This window comes from Dysidea avara, chromosome 9 (assembly GCF_963678975.1).
Source record: "Dysidea avara chromosome 9, odDysAvar1.4, whole genome shotgun sequence".
Taxonomy (NCBI): Eukaryota; Metazoa; Porifera; class Demospongiae; order Dictyoceratida; family Dysideidae; genus Dysidea; species Dysidea avara.
This window is the reverse complement of record NC_089280.1, coordinates 12,303,587-12,323,970: the sequence shown is the minus strand read 5'-3', so window position 1 is coordinate 12,323,970 and position 20,384 is coordinate 12,303,587. Positions and strand designations below refer to the sequence as shown.

At 39.4% G+C, this 20,384-nt stretch overlaps 3 protein-coding genes across 4 annotated transcripts in view; 1 reads left to right on the top strand and 2 right to left on the bottom strand.

Moving 5' to 3' along the window:
* The window catches only part of LOC136267102 (autophagy-related protein 16-1-like), a 27,417-nt gene extending 21,901 nt beyond the window's left edge, over positions 1-5,516 (bottom strand). Inside the window, exons 1-2 of one of the 2 annotated variants that reach the window (XM_066062167.1) lie at positions 5,356-5,516; positions 5,207-5,286 (exon numbers count right to left, since the gene is read on the bottom strand). In XM_066062167.1, the coding sequence (XP_065918239.1) occupies positions 5,207-5,286; positions 5,356-5,449 (174 nt within the window). In that variant the 5' untranslated portion in view covers positions 5,450-5,516. Of the gene's footprint in view, positions 1-5,206; positions 5,287-5,355 lie in introns of those variants that run through there. The other variant, XM_066062168.1, reaches the window with a different exon arrangement.
* On the top strand, positions 5,466-10,960 carry LOC136267103 (mitochondrial thiamine pyrophosphate carrier-like). Its single transcript, XM_066062169.1, has 10 exons — positions 5,466-5,704; positions 5,806-5,885; positions 6,416-6,467; positions 6,796-6,874; positions 7,164-7,267; positions 7,448-7,517; positions 7,578-7,672; positions 9,180-9,281; positions 10,357-10,494; positions 10,695-10,960. Exons 1-10 carry the CDS (start codon positions 5,570-5,572, stop codon positions 10,770-10,772), a joined length of 933 nt encoding a protein of 310 aa, XP_065918241.1. The 5' UTR covers positions 5,466-5,569; the 3' UTR covers positions 10,773-10,960.
* On the bottom strand, positions 10,837-20,384 carry LOC136267099 (uncharacterized). Its single transcript, XM_066062161.1, has 10 exons — positions 19,004-20,384; positions 18,041-18,170; positions 17,009-17,191; positions 15,997-16,295; positions 15,591-15,882; positions 14,685-14,761; positions 13,929-14,115; positions 12,978-13,628; positions 12,637-12,777; positions 10,837-12,107 (listed from the first exon to the last, which is right to left on the bottom strand). The coding sequence occupies exons 1-10, from the start codon at positions 20,326-20,328 to the stop codon at positions 10,974-10,976; spliced, it is 4,419 nt and encodes a 1,472-aa protein (XP_065918233.1). The 5' UTR covers positions 20,329-20,384; the 3' UTR covers positions 10,837-10,973.

Sequence of the window (20,384 nt, the reverse complement as noted above, 5' to 3'; positions counted from 1 at the left end):
AATGAGGCCACCTCATTATAGTGGCCAGGTCCAGCAAATCCAAACATATTTTCCATTATATTACTAGTGCTGAGCGATAGTAGAAAATTCACTATCACGATAGATATTGAAGTATTATTCACGATACGATAATATCACGATAATTACACATTGAATGATCTTCAGTTAAGTTCCAAGTATTCAATGCATGTTAAGCATAATTAACACCATCATTGATTACTATTTGCTTGGTTTTCTTGTAAGTGCATCAATTAGGTAATTAATTGTAATTAATTAAGTGGGCAGCCGATATATCTACAATTTTTGTTACAGTCTTGCAGCCAAACTTGTCCATGATAAAGCAAGCTAAGTAGTTATAAAACAGCTAAGCCAGCTTTTCAAGCAGCATTTTTAGTGGAATTCTAGACCCTTCGCGAAGTGATCGACTAATTGCGTGGACGGCCGATAAATATACAGCTTGTTATAGCCTTGCAACCAAACATTTTGCGAATAAGCAAGCCTAAAGAGTTACAAAACAGTTAAATAAGCTTGGTAACAATGTTTCTAGTAATCTTACAGCAATATCACAATAGTAAGCTGTAATTATCATATCGCGATAATGATTTTTGATCGCGAGTATCGAACTATCGATATTATCGCTCAGCACTATATGTTACATTTATTTAATTTTCATTAATAGGGCCACCTCATTATTAAGGCCAGTGGTCACATACTACAGGACCAAACTGGTAAAACTAATACAATGTTCTCTCAGTAAAGAGGTAACCAAGGTATCATTGCAAAAGTTGCTGCTCTTATAAGTGCATAATTTAACTGCTGAAAGCTGTAGTACCTATTATTCTGGCAGTATACTTCATGCTTTCCAACCATTATGTCTCAAGAAATGCTTGTGCTGTGTATGTTCTTGTGATAAACTCTACATAGTGTGTTTAGATCAATTGTAAATTGCTTTTACAGCAACTAGGCAGATGCTGGTTTGTTGAAAACCTCAATAATAAGGCCACTTTATTTTATGGCTGTATTAATGAGGTTTTCAGTAATAGGGCCACCTCAGTAATAGGGCCACTTAACATGGGTCCCATAGGTGGCCCTATTAACGAGGTTTCACTGTATTCATTTAAGTGTAAAAAGAGATGTCAATTGTGCGTTTGTAGGAATTATTGAGTCGGGCTTTGCTACCTGGGTTGGAGTCCTCAACAAGGGTGGCAGGAACGTTACAGCTTTTCCAGGACAACTGGAAAGTTATAAAACAAAGGAACAATGGGTCTGGGAGACAGTGAAGGGCTTCCCAACATTAACAGGCTACCCACATCAAGTGGTGAGACTCGCACCTCCCTACTAGTAGCTCCCTAGAGCAGTAATTCCAGCTGTACGAAGAGGTACAGGCCCTGTTAGACAAGGGTGCAGTGATTCCAGTACCTCTGCAGGAAGAGGGGGCTTCTACTCCATAATTGATATAGATGACATGCTCCTGATAGCAGACAGTCCCACACAACTGAACAAGCGTGTGGAGGTTCTCCAATTCATCCTAGAGAGCGTTGAATTTAGAGAAGTCCATCATCACCCCAAACTAATGCTAGACAGAACAACCATGCAGATCAGTCTGCCAGGGGAAAACATCAGGCACATTCGGGCGGAAGCAATGAGACTTTAACAGACGTATCAAGTACAGGCTTGTACTGTGTCTCAATTTCTGGGCAAGCTGAGTGCAACCTCTCAAGCAATTTTTCCAGCACTGCTGTTTTATCGGCACCTGCAGGGAGACCTGCTCAGAACCCTCAACTGGAAAAGTGTACAGAAACACGATGCGATGATGACCACATCATCCAGCACAGGAGGAACTGGCCTGGTGGCAGGCACATTTGACATCCTGGAATGGCCGGGCACTGCTCCAACACACAAAGCAAATCATGATCCTGTTGGATGTATCTCAGTTGGGCTGGGGGGCAACCACTCAGGGCGTAAGGATGGGGGGTCTGTGGTCCCAGCAAGAGAAAGAGATGCACATCAACTGTTTGGAGTTGAAGACGGCCCACACTGGTGGTTCAGAAATTCCTCAAGGATCGCCAGGGCATTTCAGTGCTGCCAGAACTGGACAACCAAATGGCAGTGGGCTACATCAACAATCAGGGAGGAACGGTATCCCCTCACTGACAGCTCTAGCAAAATCGCTATGGCTCTGGGTTCTGACCAGGAATATTCTCCTGACAGCCCAGCACATTTCAGGAGAGACCAACTGCATAGCAGATGAGGAATCGCTTTCCACAGAACATGTGCCAGTACTCTCCCTATTAGGCACCAGGGGGGATTGGCAAAGCCTTTCCCTATTGACCAGCCCAATAAAAGGCATCTGTCGCCTCTGCTAATGGATCTGGCTTCCAAATGAAGAATCGAGGGAGTTGATGTGGCAAATAGGTCGATCTCCAGAGGTCTCCATACTTGATTCAAATGATTCAAATACCTTCGGGCAAAGCTTCCAGTCTGACTTGTGTGCAAAACAGCAAGCTTAGGTGGGATTGGTAGCTCCAGTATGGGAAGCACAACCCTGGTACCACAACTCCTGAGAATGCTGGTGGACATTCCAGTTCTCCTGCCCACCACCCCAGCACTACTTCAGCGAATGTCGGATCTCATGTCAGGGATGCCACATTTAGCAGTGTGGCCTATCTCAGAAATAAATTCTCAAGTAATAGATGCTGGCCTCATGGCAATCAAAGTCTTCAAAGTAGAGGTGTACCAATACACATCGTATCGGTGGCCGATATAGAAATTTCTACTATATTGGTGAGAGCCGATATTGCTGCTAAAAAAATCGATACACCAATATACAACTGAACTATCTTGAGGACATTGTCCAATGATCAAGCCACATTATAAACCCTATTATTTAGCTAACAAGGATGAGAAACAGTTCCTTGTCTAAAAGCAGTACATTGCGCGAAGCCATCTAAGTGCATGGATAATTACTGTTTTGTTGTCACAAAGCTTACCAATCATACAACAAACACTCATAGTGGTGAGCATGGGGAAACAGCAACCAAGAACACAGCATAAAAGTGCCAGCCATCTCTACAAGCCATTAAAATGCGCTAATCTTGGCAGGGGCATGTATTAAAATATTTGTGGGTGCCTTATAGTCTGAGCTGTCAATAGAAGCCACACCACCATGGGTAACCAAGCATAGCTAAGACTGTCTTCAGTAGTTAAAACATGGCATATGTGGTTCCTCAAATATAAATGGCTACACTTAGTTATATCAGTATATCAGATTGGTATCATATCAGTTTGGTTTTCTTATATCAGTACACCTCTACTTCAAAGTCATACGACTCTCACTTCAGGAAGTGGGTAAGCTGGGGTGATAAAAGGGGCTGTGATCCCATTTTAGGTCCTGTGTCCAAACTTTTTGACAGCCCTGCACGTGGACAGCTATCAATCTAGGTCCCTTAACAGCTTTCAGCCAGCAGTTTCATCAGTACATGATAAGGTGGATGGCATGGAGGTTGGAAAGCATCCTATGGTGGCAAAATTGCTAAAAGGGGCGTTTCATGCCAGGCCGCCATTGCCTCGCTACACAGCTACCTGGGATGTTCAGGTAGCTCTTCAGTATATAGAAGGCTTAGGGCCATCTACTATAATCTACTTTTGAAGTTGTTGACATACAAGTTAGTAATGTCGCTGAAGGCCATCACGTTCAGCTGATTTAGCTTCAATTCACATAGACAGGAGACAGTATAAGCCAGAAGGAGTAGTCTTTTTTCCTGCAGCTTTGACAAAACAATCAAGACAAAGCAAACAGTTGGTGGAATTCTTCTTTCCTGCATTTCCTCATAACAGTGAATTGTGCCCTGTTAGGACTCTTCAGTATGACAGAGGAGTTTAGGTCTGGGAAGTCAGGCCTTAATTGGTAAGCTCTTTCTTTCTGTAGTCAAGTCTCACCACCCGGTGACCTCTTGCACAATGGCAAGATGGCTACGTGAAGTGTTGAAAGGTGTAGGAATTGATGTATCTTCTCTGCACACTCAGTATGTGGAGCCTCAGCTTCAGCAACTGCAGGAATAAGGATTACCACAGTTGACACATTGAAGGAAGAAGGTTGGAGTTCTGAATCTGTTTTCCAAAAATTCTATCACCGTTCTATCTATGACCCTGGGTATGGACATGCAGTGTTGTCACAGTCCCAAACCTGTGGCAGTGACCGTGAATAACTAATTAATAATAGGTCAGTAGCTAGTGATAAAATGCATGCTCGACTTCACAGTAGTACTAATGTTTCAGTAGTACTGAGATTGGGAGTCACAGTGCCTTATATGAAGCTACAAACAACACAATTGATATGTGAGACTGAGCCTCCTGAAATATAAATTTCCAAATGGAAACTGAATGCAAGCTATTTGGGACTATATGAAGAAGGTGAAGTCGAGCATATCAATGGCCCCACCCACCCTGTTCCAACTTGGCAGCCCACACATCATTTGCACTGAGGTGGCAAACACGTGGCACTCTTTATAGTGTCGTGTAGTGCACATGCATAAGGCTACATGTGCCACACATCCTTCTAAAACTTTAGAGCGACTAACTGGCTGTGTACATAGAGAACTAGGCTAAACACCACGACTTCACCTTCTTCATAAATTATAATTCCAAATAGTATGCAATCACTTTGTGATCTGAACCATTTGGAAATTAACCTTTAAACCCGCATAATCCAGAAAACTAGATTTAAACGTGTGCCTTGCACAAAGCGCTGTAACTTTCAAAGTGTCTGTCCTATGGCTACACAATTTACGTCCTTCTACTCGTGATGTAACAAGGATTAAAATTATACTTGTAAAATGTACATAACTCAATGGTGGTTGCTCCTATCACTTTGCAACATGTTCCATTCGATTTACCGTTAAATTTTCTACACGACTCATGTGAGTAAACCCATTCACGCGGCTAGAATTTTAAATCAACTCGCTGTTGCTCATTGCTTCATAACAAGCCACTGCGCATGCAGTTACAGTGTTCGTTTAACCTTCTCCAAGTAGCACAGTAAACAGATTTTTAATCAATTTATAGTTATAGGCTATAAGAATTAAGTTACCCCACCTAGTGTCACCATGCGTGCCCATGCTAAACATGTATTTCCCAAAGTTCTTTGTGGGTTTAAAGGTTAATGTAATAATGTATTATATAAGCAGCTCATGTTACACCATAATACCTCCTGTAGTTGATTATTGCGGTACTCCAGACTGAGGTTTTGTCTCCTCAAGCTGTCTACTTGTGATAAGATCTTTTGGTCTGTTGATAAAATCATTAGAGCCACGAGCACGTGATCATAAGCATCCAAGACACAACACGCAAACTTACAGGCGATGATCAGGTCACGATACGGGTAATATTCTCGCTCATTTCTCGCCTTTAGTTGAGCAAGGAGATCTTCCTTCCACTGTGTAGTACTCATCTTAATTGTATTTAACGCACAATTCTTATAAACGCGCAACTAACTCTTTTTAATGCAAACTTGTGTTTCGTAATACGGTGAATTTATTATCGGTATGGTAGGATTAAGTGTTAGTTTAATATGGAGCTGAAACAAGGAGCTGGCTTGTCTAACGCGTTCATTGCTGGCGGAGTATCGGGTAGTCTCACTAGAGCCATACTATCCCCTGTTGACGTTCTCAAGATAAGATTCCAATTACAACTAGAACCTATTAAGGTACAGCTGATAATAGAAAGTTAAAAGTCTGCTTTATTTTGAATCAATAAAAACGTGTTGTGACTGCATGTATCGAACGAGGTATTGAATGTTTTCTGTAGAACGTTTCTCAGTCGAAATACAAAGGAGTCTGGCAAGCAGTGAAAACCATTCTTGTAGAAGAAAGAATCACAGCATTTTGGTTTGTATGAATGTTTGAAATGCATGTACTAGCCTGTGTACATATTTTAGTATTGTTTGCACAAAAGTCATGTACTGGTGCACACATGAATGAAATGATGTACAATACATGTACATACAAGTGAATTATGGCAAACCATGTTTTCTATCTGGCTTTGATGGGAGTGCCACAAAATTTTCTTTTATTTCCACCGCATGGATTTTCAAATATTAGTGTTTTGCTTAGCCACTAGCCATAATGAATAACGACTGCCTGCCTACATCAGCTTAGGAATGTTTCAAATGAGAATCTGGCCTTACAGGGAATGTATTGATACCATTGAGCTTTTTATAATTCTTTTAAGAATTTTGCATGTGGACCGCTTGCTAATTAGCTAATATAGTCTGTTGGCACCAGTGATTCGTGAAATTTTCACCCTTGAAATTTGTCAAGATTGTGTAGTCATTTAGGAAAAGTTTCCCCCTCAACAACAACTGGCTATACCCTGTGTGCTGTGAATGATGTATAAATGATGTATTTGTTGTTAATAGGAAGGGTCACATTCCAGCTCAGACACTGTCAGTACTATATGGAGCCATACAGGTAATGAGTTTGTTGATATTGTTTGTTATTTGTACACTTTTTGACTTATGATCAGAAAAGTTTTGTGTGCATGCGTAAGTACAGTGCGTACATAGGTTGACCACTTATTGTTCACGCTATGTATATTATGTGTATTGACTTTAAATTGTCAGTGCTATCCATGACGTATGTCTTATGATGTAATTAAAGTACATGGTTATGGAACTGTACATGATCCATGTAGTCCACACATGTAGGAATTCACTACTTAAGGGCGTAATTACAGTAGTATCATAAACAGGAATTTAGAAATTGGTAATTATGTAATGTGTATGTATGTATATTGCAGTTTGCAGCATTTGAATCAACAAGAAGTATTGCAGTTGGACTATACCCTTCCCTACCTGATAATCCAGTATTTTTGTCAGGTTGTACTGGTTGTACTGTAGTGGTAAAGTTTAATGTGTACAGTAGATTGCAAGACGGTTGTCAGTTACAATTTATTTCACTGGTGATATCACGTGAAAAACAGCCAATCAGATACTTCGACACAATTTGAAAATGTCTGGCCGCCTATCATTGGTTGCTAGTCCTATTCAGAATTTTTGTACGACTGACAATTGACATGCAAAATACTGCACTTGTACATGTTAATATTAACTGTAGCCATTGCACTGCACTAGCTGCTATGTACTAGTATTGTTATTTCCCTAACAGCTTTAAACACATATTGTGGTAGTCTGGCTGCTGGTGGTGCTACTTGTGTGTGTTATCCATTTGATGTGCTGAGGACCAGACTAATAGGACAAGGGGAACCAAAGGTACACAATGTTCCTATGTACATAGAGCTTGTTAGCTCAGAATGTGTCGGGAGCAATGTGTGTATATGAATATAGTGTGTAGGTCAATTTGTGCCAACAACATGTTCTCTAATAGAGCAGTCACAAATTATATTGCACACAAAGTTTTTGCACTCTGTGGTACATACCTTCACCATACAGGTATACAGGAGTATCACTCATGCTGTCAAGTTGATGTACCGGGAGTCTGGGATATCCACCTTCTACAAAGGTACCACACTACATGTACTACAGGTGTATGTACCATATTGGATGATTTGTTGTTCAACAGGTCTAGTACCCACACTGACCCAGAATGCTCTCTATGCTGGTATACAGTTTGGTATCTATACTACATTAATGACTGTGTGGAAGAACCTGTCCACAGTAAGTTACCAATTTGTGGTGTTTATTTCAGTGTTTCATTACTGTTTAGTAATTCTCTGTTAATTGATTGGATAATCAGATTGCTTAATAATACAGTACAATCTGTCTAAGCTGGTCACCTTTGGGGCTGTTTTAGACAAGTGGGACACTTGTGGAATTTAAAGTTAGCCTTTATAGAGATTTTCACTTTCTATATGTATACGTAGCTGCTAGAGAGCTTTTAACAAAACTATACCAGGTGTGCATTGTATTGTATAAGCTGGTATGTGTTATATCAGGAGTGATCATGCTTCTGTGGTTATATGTCTTTTTATTGGTATTACTGTGCAGACCTCTAATAGAGTATAGTGCACAGATCACAACATACATACAAGTATACAAATTAAATAATTCGTTATGTAATTGCTGGTATTTACAAGTACACAAAAAAAAATTGGAATTTTCAACTAGAGTAGGGACCATAGCACATCAATAAAATGCACTGAAACAAGCTGGAGTAGTGCACGATATTAAGTCATAGTAAAACAATAAGAAGTGTTATATCCCTACTGTGCTCTTCCTTGTGGTATCTTCCTTGTGGTATCTTCCTTGTGGTATCTTCCTTGTGGTATCTTCCTTGTGGTATCTTCCTTGTGGTATCTTCCTTGTGGTATCTTCCTTGTGGTATCTTGAGCACAGTAGGGATATAACACTTATTATTGTTTTACTGTGATTTAGTATGCACTACTCCAGCTTGTTTCAGTACTTTTTGATGTACTGTGGTCCCTACTCTAGTTGAAAATTGTAAAAAAAAAATGTGTACTTATTTGTTAACTTTTTGTGTAAAATTATGACTGGTGAACCCACGCATACTGCATCAAACTAAAGAAATGGCACTGCGCGCCCCAGCTACCAATTATCATTTGAAAAGTGAAGTATCCATTACGCTTCATTGTCAGCTATGTTCAACCCATTACACAGCATTACAAATCGAAGAACTGTTCGAAAAGCACTTCTGCCATTAAAAGTAGCCACTATGAAAAATATGGATGATTTCTGTTATGTAGGGAAGCCATCACATGCTACCGCCAAATCGACACAAAGGAGGACACTGGTACATAAGTCCATGAAGAATGCATTGTACGTACTGTGGTATGCCAAAAGGCACGTGTCCTGCTGAAGCGATGTTGAACAGTGAAAAAATCAAGCCCGTAGCCTTAGCCGTTATTGAGTTATGCTTGTCTGAAGGCATCAGGCAGGCAGTCAGTCAGTAGAAAATTCTGTTTAATAATTTAAAAAAAAAATTCCATAGCAACTTGTTGAAAACATTTCGGGTCAATCTGAAGGATTGTTTGGGTTTAATTTTACCTAACCAATACTGCCTCATTGTTGTGAGGCTGGTTTTTGGATGATGTTTTACATGGGCCTTGCCCACACCTTTGTTGTCCCTTACTATACAGTACTATCATACTGTATGATTCAGCCATTACAATGTATTACATATTTACAATTACTTATATCCTTCCAGAGTAAGAAGAACTCAACTGCTCCATTTGTGTGTGGCATGTTGGCAGGATTATTTGGCAAGACATTTTTATTGCCATTTGATATGGTGAAGAAGAGACTACAGGTAAGAAGCTGTGGGGTAAGAATAGAAGTTTTAAATATCTATTGAGGCAACTATTAAGTCTTTGAAAAACAGCAGTCAAATCTATTGCCTCAATGCACTGGCCTTACATGCTCTGATTTAGCTTGCACAATGTTGTAGGCTGGTGAATGTGTGAAGCATAGTACCACCCTGATGGTGTGTGTAAGACTTGTGTAGCAACCTTAGATAATGAGCTGACAAGGTCTCTAGAGACTGGAGGTGAGACTAGCCACAAATTCATTACCGAGGCCACAGGTTGAGGTCGTAAGCCTTGTTCCAAATACATGTAATGTCACATGAGTTTCTATTTGGAGGACTCTTATATTTTAATGTACTGTTCAATGGCGATCAAGATTTGAAAGATTGGTACAGTGACTAACAAAGAAGATATCAAGGCGAAACTACCAGGTATGGTTTTAGAACAAAGAAACAATAGAATTTGTGCTCAACTTGGAAAATTCTAACCCAGTGTTTAGGTCGGTATCTCAGAATTAAATAGTCAATCAGTTTTTCTTATTAAGCCTTATTAGAACTCACACTTGAATATGTTGGAGTTCTCCAAATAGAGCGTTCATTTGCAATCCATTAATTCATTTGGGATAAGGCTTATTGATTGTGGATCCCACATCATCTGAGAGGCTCTAAATTGCATAGAAACATTTTAATAAAGCAAATATAGAAAGAGTGAAAGATAGTAGCAAACTGTGGCTGCTAGTACTGAGATTTAATTACCCTTTGAGTTGATAGTGTCAGTGCCAAGGTCAGTACCATATCATGATATCAGTACATCAAAGCCAGTGATGCCTGTTTTGTTCAGAATCTAACCCTGTTCTGTTGTTGGCTTCGCCAATTTTGTGTGGTGAATATAGTAAACACAAGCTAGACCACAGGTTTAAAACTAGTTAGGAGCTCCTCCACGGGTAGATAGCAACCTCATTAAGTTTCCAGAAATACAAGGAAATTATAAAGTTGGAGTTGCATGTATACAGCTGACACCACCATAGAAAATAATCATTGGAATGGAGACAAGTCATGCATAACACTGCTATGTTTGCAGGTGATCGGATTTCATGAAGCACGGAAACCATTTGGTAGAACACAAGTGTACTCAGGAATGATACACTGTTTTCATGTTGTCTACAAAGAGGAAGGACTGAAAGCATTTTATAAAGGAGCCAGTGTCTCTGTGATGAAGGTACACCTGTATGAATACAGTGAAACCTGTCTATCAGTTCACTGTGTAGAAAATTCACATCATAGCCATTCAAAAATCCTCAAATAGTTCATTAATTTACATACAAATTAACCATATCAGTAGATCAGAAATTCTGGCTAAAAGGTGCCCAGAATAGACAGGTTTCACCTACAAGTTCAGTATCATCTGTATCACTATAGGCAACCCTTGTGACTGCACTGAGCTTTTGGCTATATGAGGAGATGATAAAGATTCTAGAAAATGCAAGGAATTATTAGACAGTACTTATCACCCAATCCCCTTTACCACAATCAAATACATGAGCCGTGTTTAATAACATAGTTTATATTTTTATTTATTTTTTGATTCAAAAACTCAACCAACATATGCATTAAAATGCTATAAAAATTAATATATTATAAAAATGCTATTATTTGAACACAAAAGAATCGTTTTAATTCCATAAGTAGTTAATTCAATCAATTGGTCAATGGTACTCTGAAACTGGATGATGTAGCATTACTGTTATTGTTACTGCTGTTACTATTCCGTACGATGGCTGTAACTTGTACAAAACTATCCTCTAGCAGTGGCTCTCTAAACTGGTCATATCTGGGTGCTGTTGGGATGCTCTCAACTAGTTCTAAACTATTTATACTAGCATTCTTTTCATTTTGTGAAGTAGACATCCATGAAGTAACCATGAATTTGACAGAGTCAAAGTACTTGTTCCTCAAACGATGGCCACAAGTCTTTTCAACAAGTGTTGAGGCTTTTGAACGATGCAAGTAGACCAGCCGACATGTTGCACAAAACATAGCCACTGCAATAATGCACCAACTTATAATGAAGTGTGGATCAAGAGTTCGGTTGAGCACGGGATAGGTGATAATACAGAGGAGGAAGAAAGCCGATGTACAACTAAATTCAACATAGTTGTCCATTAGCTCAGGATAAGGCCAAGTGATACCATCAATAATAACCAGGACTCCAGCTAGAATTGTAATGGCCAAATGCCGGTAAATAAAATCAGCATTAAATACAGCAAGAAGGACTATTGCCAATCTTCTACCAAGATCAATCCCTACCCACCAACGCTTCTTGTCCTTGTACACACTAGTATATACATCTGTGATGGGTTTAACCTTAGACCAGCGAGTAAGCAATAGAACATAGATCGGAAATGGTGCTATTACTAAGGCTGAAAATATAATAGCAAAGATTGCAGCTGGCAAATGTTTTCCTTCATAACAAGGTACGTTAGAGTCATCGTAGAGGGCAAGACGTTTATTCTGTACTCCAATACTTCTGCAGTGAAGTAGCTCCAACGTTGCTTCAGCAATATCCACATAGCTAATTAGAATTATCAACCAAATTCCTTGTAAATATGAATGCCGCCCAAAATATTTAGAGAATGGCTTTACAGAACTTAGTAGTATGATTGTGCTTAGTAGTAACAAGACATAAAATGGAGTTGCAAACTTGAAGAAAATTCTGTCGAATCCATCAAAGTCTGATGTGAGGCAGAGATTGAAGGAGTAATCTAAAGTGAATACTGAGAGGTACTGGACATTCTCATAATCAGCTCTTGTGTTCAGGAGTATCAATGTTGCCTATGAGAGATAAGATACAAATACTCTAATAGAGTATACACTGTAACAAAACTTTACAAAATATAAAAACTAGCAAATCACATCAATCTATGAAGGTACAGTAGAACCTCGATTATCCGAACAGTATAAGTGACTGCTCTATTAGAGTATTTCGTCATAAGGTGAACGTTTTATTAGAGTAGTTGAACAGAACTCCCTATATAAATTAATGGCCTTCATTTATCTGAACAGATTCACTTATCTGAACACTTTAATGACTGAACTGGCACACAGGTGTTCGGATAATGGAAGTCCTACTGTACAATGAAAAAGATTTTCAAGCTGCAAATACTCTAATAAAACAGTCACTATATCATTCTAGGCTAGTCCAATACACACACAGACAGTGTATCATAAGAGGGAGTTTGTTATCTAATAGGAAAATCATGCAGAAACACTCTAATTGCATTTTACGATAGGATGGTCTAGGTGTTTGGATAACACTAGAGGTCTGAATCATGTATACATGTTTCCACCATACTGCACTTACTTGTAAGAAGAACAGAAGTGAGTCAAGAGGTGCAGATGCTCCCAAGTTCAACAACACCACCATCACCACCAACAACAATCCAAAGATCAATGTCAGTAGTATCACCCAAGCTGGATTGGCTCCACTGCAGTCTGAACAAGACTGGAAGAAAACACATGTGCTTTCAATACAGATGTACATCAATGCATGGCATTCTACACACACACACAACACAACACACACACAGGTTTTGCTTGAACAACTGGGGCTTTGGTTGTAACCATAATGTACTTTAGTGCTTAACACCAATAACTACATTACGGTGGATTCTCATCTTAAGACTGACATATACAATCACTTACCCATGTCAGAGGTTTCACAGCATATCCCGACTTACATTGGCCACAGAAGATCCCCTCACGATTATCATTACAAGGATAACTAACATTGGTCAGTATCCAGTCATCTCTCACACCAGCCTTGCAGAAACCTCCAACACACAAATCATAAAAGAATTCTCCTTTGTCTTCAAACTCAATCAAGTAGGAAATATCGTAACCATTAAAACACATGACGTCAGCACCTCCACCAGGAACAATGAAGCCAAGATATGGTGCTACATCAATAGGATTACCAGCAACTGCTTCCCCCATCTCTGATACCAGTAACTCTGGGCTACTAAACTGTCTAGTCCTGTTAGAATTGTGAGCTAATGTCCAGGCTACCCACTGAGTTATATTACTAGTAAAAGGATTAGTTGGTTGTGTAGTGTTACAAGGAGAACTGAGGGACGTTAGTGTATTACGTTCTCCACTAGTTGGTGGTACCATCCCAGCCCAGTATATCCCTCCAAACTGTATGGTGTAGCCAAGTATACAGTCTACACGAGAGGCAGTGTCATAGTCAAGATTACGGTAGCCACAAGAACCATCAGCAATACAGTCACAGGAAAGAAAATCAGGGATAGGTATTCTCTGTGTGAAGCTATAGTTTTCCTGAAGTAAAATGTTAACCTGCAAAGCCACATTCGCATTAAACATAGAAATTAGTAGTTAGATACACATACATACACACATACAGACATACTTCAAGCATAAATCCTTAAGTACCAATAGACAAATATGTAAGGACTCAACACAAGGTAGCAATAAAGCTCTGAAAAGCATTTATCAGTTTTCTAAAATGTCAGATACTTTACCAAAAATAAATAACAACAAACTGACTTTACTGGGACGCATGCATATGTACATGTACAGTACGGTTTACACATGGTAAATAGGTACACAAGTATGGTTTACTGTTGTAGAACTCACTTCAGCTCTACTGAACACACGAGGTGGGCAGTACCCAACTGGACAATTTGATAATTTGAATGGAATGGACAACACCAGTTCTTGTCCAGTAATTTGTGAGTCAGTTACAACTATCAATTCTCCTGCTGTACCCGGCAATCCAACCAATGTTAGACCACGTAGAGCACGATTGGGAGTGAAGTATACCCTAAGAAATAATACTGATGTAACAACTGGTAGACAATCCGATACAAATATCTGAACAGTTTCATGTAGAGGTTCTCAAAAAGTTATTGAAGCTGAAAACTTGTGCACGGTAATATTGAGCTCTCTTTCAAATGACGTATTTGACTGGTTAATAGCCGTGACTATTATAACCTTCAGCAAGGAATACCATGCAGCTACTATACGAAGGTGACTACTATCCGAGGGTAGCTACTACGGGTGTATGTGGCAGCAGCATATGAAATTTATACGGATTCATGAGTGATTGACTTTCTTTCAGTACTATCATTCATTTTTGCTACATATTTCCTGGACTCCTTTGCCCTTTTAAATGTGTGTTATCAACACTTGCATCAGTATCAAGGGCAGCTCTTATGACAATAATTGAACGACTACTATCCCAGGGGGGTGGCTATTATATGAGCTGTGGCTATTAACTGGTTAAATATGGTATTTGTTTTGCTTATAAACACAATTTTTATTTGGCCTTTGCAGCACGACAAAATGACTCACACACTTTCAATTTCACCTCACATACGTACATCTCCTCACCTTCCAGTATATGGGTATTGTATACCATTGAGTTGAAGGAGAACACCAGGAGTATCACCCTCAACATCTCCTGCTACCTGTAACAGTACAACATTTGAACCATATAATATACTGTTGTATAGTATGTGACTGGCTGAGTGAAAACTTGTGCTATAGAAACATTAAAATAAACCGGGTAAACACATGTGCACACTTTGGTCTTTCAAACATCCAATTTAAAAAAAATTAAATACACCATCATATTTGTCTGTTCACAGAAGGTAAGAAAATCTTTAATTGTTTTTTAGTAAAAGGCATATGAGTTATGGGCATATATTTACCAGACATTGAGTTTACCATCACCATTTCCTTGTTGTTCTTTGTACACATAGGGGAGTACAGAGAAAGCACTGCACCTTGATGAATTCACCGTTTCACAGTGAAAAAATCAAGCACACTCAGGCATACATATCTACACTTCAGGCATACCCTTACAGAAAGTTTTGACTTCTTCATATTTGAAGTCAGAGGAGCACTGCATGCCACTTGCTATTATCGTTTATTACTACCACATGAGTCTCAATACTTGACTACAAACCCATCAAACAATGAGGTTCACTAAATATTTACCATTTTGTAAGAGCCCCTGGATTTCTTGGAGAAAAATCACTGTTTCGTACACTTTGTATTACGACTATAATTATTGAGCTGTGCACTCTGTAAAACTACACTGCGCAAATTCTAAAAAAAAAATTGTTTTGTTTTGGTGCACATATTTCCCAATATCAGGCCACACCATTTAGGCAGAGCAAAACCCATCTCAGATATTTCTTGTGATTAAAAAACATATTTGCATCTGCAATGCATTCAACATTCAGGCACTGCACACACACATGCGCGCGCACACGCACACACTCACACACACACCTGCACATAGAGGTTAGTACTGATGTAGTTCAATATTTGATCAGCTACTTGTATGGTGAGGTCAAACTGCTCACCAGGAGCAGGGGATAACATCAGGTTACCAGGATTAACCTCTTCACACTTTCTCAGTCGTGCTGGACCGGGTGGTTGTTCCCATGACCCATCCAGGCTGGCCCATGGTGCTAGTAGCTTGTCTACTGTTGGGTTTAGAACTAGTCCAAACCCAGCTTTTAACTTTAACTCTGACAGGATCTCCTCATAGCCACATTGTAGGTCTGGGTGATTACGAAACCTAAACATAAACAAATGATATGATATCTGAATTAGAGAGTGTGTGTGTGTGCGTGCGTGCGTGCGTGCACGTGAGTAGGGTGTATGGGTGTACAACAATGTATATAGTACTCACGTTTCATTCAGTAAATCACGAGAACAGTTTGGTAGCAAATAAACAGTATCAGCAACTTGTTTATAACACTTTGTGGATGCTCCATAGAAAAACAAATAATTAGGTCCAGTCACAGTACTCTGATGGTCATCCTCTGTGTTATGCACTACAGTGAAGTTGTCCTCCATCTGAACTGGAGCAAGTCGTGCCACACTAGCTGGTAAGAAGTTTGCGACCTTACACTGTCTGAGTGTGAATATGTCCATAGTTTGACCTTGTCCACCGGCAGAGTTGTGTTCAAAGTAAAATCGTGCATTATTCTGTATACATCAAAGAACTCAATCAAAATGGCATCGTTTAACTATCACACAGTATATTGGTATACTTGCAACCTTTAACACTCCTTACTGATAAACTAGCATGGCTCCATGTATGCAAGTAGGTGTGGCTCACAACAGAATCTGACCTGCTGTAAAACTAAACTAACTCGTATATGATTAGTAGGCGGGCTGATCTATGTAAGCTTGCAGACAGCAACAGACATGGATTCATACATACCCATTGATAAATGGCATGGCCTACAGATGATCGTGATAAGTGGGTGTGGCTCATGAAGAAACTGGGCTGCAACAGAACTAATTGGATAGATCCATTACACATGTGGTCAGACCCAGCGTTAAAGCAGCCGGGCAGGTAGCCAGCCTATTGATGCCATGCAGTGACTGATCGTAACTAAATTCACAATACAAAATTTCAGCACAAGAAGGATTGTGCAGCATGCGTGCTCCATACTTCTGTCAGCTTACAACATGTGTGCAACAGTGTATCACCAATTTATCAGTGATAACACTTACAATCTCACCAACTGCATTTTTAACAATAAGTGATCACCGTAATTATAGTTTTGCAAATGTTTGTTGTTATACATATGTGCTCATGTATGTTTCAACAAAGATTTTTTCTCAGTCTAACTCCTGAGAATTCCTCCCACAAAACAGCAGTGTAATTTATGTCATCATACTTGTTAACTTACTGAAGTAGGAGAGTTTTCATTACCAAACAACATGAAGCAGTTTCCAGGCATTTTCTGAGCAAACAAATGAGAGTACTCATTAGCAGACAACGAGGAGCTCTCCTCATCAACATATATTGCTCCACCACTGTAGTCAGCTACGTTCTTAATGAAATGAGCCTCAATAACTTCTGTAGCATCAACCTGTGTATGTTCATACAAATCATGTCATACAGGTCAAAGAAGAATCCCACATTAGTTACAACTTTAGGCTCTTATTAGTACTTCAATAGGCAAACACATTTGTGCATAGCACGTGTTAATGTGTGAATACTACACTGAGGGGTTACAGTACTAGTCTGGCGTAGCCGACCCGCACGCATAGCGCGAGGGTCTGGTGACAGCCGCATTCAGTACCTATGCAGATGGAATGCAATTAAATTTGAAAATACGTGCGAAACACGTGGACAATTTCCGGTAACAGAGCGCGACAGCTACTGTACTTGCACTTGAATGACGTCTATTTCTCTACAAACCCTTACATTTGTGCTGGTTGTGGAAAAGACATAAGAAGCTCGCCATAATCAGTGGGAAAATCGGGAATAACGTCATAGAATGTTGTTAATTGGTCACTAAGCGATCTGATTGGACGCACCAGTTTTTCGTAAGGCTGGCACAGGTACTGAATGCGGCTGTCACCAGACTATTACAGTACATCACAGCACACTACAAATAGGTTTGATATTTATTCACAGGTCAGAAATGTAAGCAAATTGTAGAATCACATATATACCACAGGGGGAAATGTTACACATAGACTACTGTACATCAACAGGAATCCGAAGAAGTCATACAATACCATGATACTATGTAGGTATCCTCTCCACACTAAGGGCTGAAATGTGACTATCTTAGTAAATAGCCTATAATATATGTGCTCATGATCACACTACTATGATAACCATTGTCTATTGTACAGTGCTTCCCATACATACATGACTATGTATCTCAAAGATAATATTAAAAAGGGTAAGAGCTACCCAAACTGCTTACACTACTTCCATCAACAATCTTCAGTGCTGCTCCTTGGTTAGCTCTGTTGTTCTGAAACATGATGAAGTCTGAGATGATGGCCAGTGAAGCTCTCAATAGTACAGCACTACCAATGCTGTTATTGAATAGGCTGAGGGAACAATCAGTGTGAATAAAATTGATGTGAAAAACACAACATGTACACTCAAAGAAGCACACATGTGATGTCCAATAGTGGAGAGTTCATATAATGGGATAGCATGCTGTATTGAATACCACATGGGCCAGTAGTATCCAAGAAATTTAATGCTATTTTTATGACACTACCAAACACGTTCATTGTATGAGTTATGGTGAGTCCAGGATTGGAGGTCACATCCAACTCTAGCTTATCTCAAACTCACTATTCACATAGACAGTGAAAGACAACTAACCTCAGCTAGAAGTTTTAATTGGGTTGGCGTAACTTTTGTGGCATTTAAGAATTCAGCTATCTCTAATTTTTTTATTCACATCATTGCCTAGCAACTACCTAACTATAAGTGTGAAGAAATGACTACTAGTGCTCAACAGCATTGAAATTTGAATAACACAGTTTTAGTAAGAGGAAAATATCACTGTACATAGTTAGCATGTTACTGTAACTATTGCATCATTTCTTGGCCCTAGTATGAAGTGGTATGCATCCCAAAAATATATTTCATTAAAAGTAGGCATGTGTTGTAATGTGACAACCTCAAGTTTTTGTTAGGGTATGTCTGCTAAACCATCAACAAATTTGGTAATTAAACACCAGAGGCAGTGATCCTACACTGGCATTCAGATATACTGGTATTATACCCAGTTATCAAGGGCTGTCAAGTATAAGATAACCAGTTATTGTTAATTTATCATGATAAATGGTATTACCGGTATATCGCCGAGCACAAGAAATGATCACCCACAATACAAACCCACATACAAAATGCTCACTACACTACATACTTAGTTTCACCAAGAAACAATCTGATCCGCAGAGCATTGATCACACCTTCTGATGCATATGCACTACTCAACACAGAAGATCCATAAGCTGTATTGTTCATGAATGAGCAGTTCTGTATCTTCACGTTAACCAGTTCATCTCTAACTTCAATAGAACTTAGAAACCATCCAGGAGAATTAAATAATTGTATAGCTGCCCCCTCATTGGCTGTATTGTTTTCAAATACACAACTTCCTATCACTAAGACATTGGAAACATGTTCAGTGACAAAAGCAGCAAACAATCCACCTCCTTCTAAGTCAGCAATATTGTCACGGAAAATTGAGTTGTTGACCCTGATGCTGTTGTTGCTGGAGTCGGCCCAGTAATAACCAGCTATACCTCCACCATAGAGATTGCGGTTTCCTAGGAACTTACACCTGTCAATGACCACATTATTTAACTGTGTTCCAGTGTCAAACAGTATCAAGAATGTGCTACCTGAATAAGCAAAGTTGTCAGTAAAACGACACCCTGATACTTCAACAAAGTGTCCAAATGTGTAGTCTTTAAACCACAGTCGTAAACCTTGACCTATACTCCTACTATTCTTCAGGTTTCCTTCATTTGTTGACTGTGAGATGAAAAAATCTGAAAAATTACAATCCCTGATCCTCACAGTAGACAAGCCTTCATCATAAAAAATATGAATACCCAAGGACCCCTCTGGTATCTCTTTGACTACGTTACCCTTAAAACTACATCCTTGAATTAAACAGTCACCAAATGGATTTTCTATATGGATTCCTTCAGATCTAGCCGCTTCAGAACTAAATGAACAATTCCCCACTGTTATATCACTGCTGTTATAGAACAATAAAGCTGCCCTTAAGCTTAATGAAATGTTCACTACAAAATTCAGATTGGTGATAGTAATATTACTGCTATTAGCAAAACTGAATAGTCCATAATCTCCAAAATTCTCACTATAAATTGTAACGTCACCATCGCCTCTGGCAATAACATTTGTCCAGTTGAACAGACAAATTGTTGGCACCACATGTGTACCGCCCAAGAACACTACCGTAGTTGAAGTCCTGTTGTCTGAGATTGTAGAACGGAAACACGCCGTTCCGTTGATTTCAAATAGATCGCTGTTGCTCAATACGACAGAGAGACTGACGCACGGTAGCTGAGGAGTCCTACCACAAACGCTGACATCCGATGAGGAATTTGCTCCGTCTCCAATGTACCAAGTGACATCATGAGCTTTTATTCCGTACGTGATACACAGTAGGAAACACGAGTACTGTAGGAATAGTAATAGACACGAGTCTCTCAACATGCTGACTAGTAATCAAGGGAGAATTGCAGCTCGCTTCCGGTCTCACTCATGATCAC

Bases quoted from the DNA above. Each gene is read 5' to 3' on its own strand.
- LOC136267103 (XM_066062169.1), top strand. From the start codon at position 5,570: ATGGAGCTGAAACAAGGAGCTGGCTTGTCTAACGCGTTCATTGCTGGC. The intron at 7,518-7,577 runs GTACCACACTAC...GTTGTTCAACAG, and splicing joins GATATCCACCTTCTACAAAG to GTCTAGTACCCACACTGACC. The intron at 10,495-10,694 runs GTACACCTGTAT...GTATCACTATAG, and splicing joins CCAGTGTCTCTGTGATGAAG to GCAACCCTTGTGACTGCACT.
- LOC136267099 (XM_066062161.1), bottom strand. From the start codon at position 20,328: ATGTTGAGAGACTCGTGTCTATTACTATTCCTACAGTACTCGTGTTTC. The intron at 15,883-15,996 runs GTGAGTACTATA...GTTTATGTTTAG, and splicing joins CGTGATTTACTGAATGAAAC to GTTTCGTAATCACCCAGACC. The intron at 12,778-12,977 runs GTAAGTGATTGT...GTTTTCTTCCAG, and splicing joins CTGTGAAACCTCTGACATGG to TCTTGTTCAGACTGCAGTGG.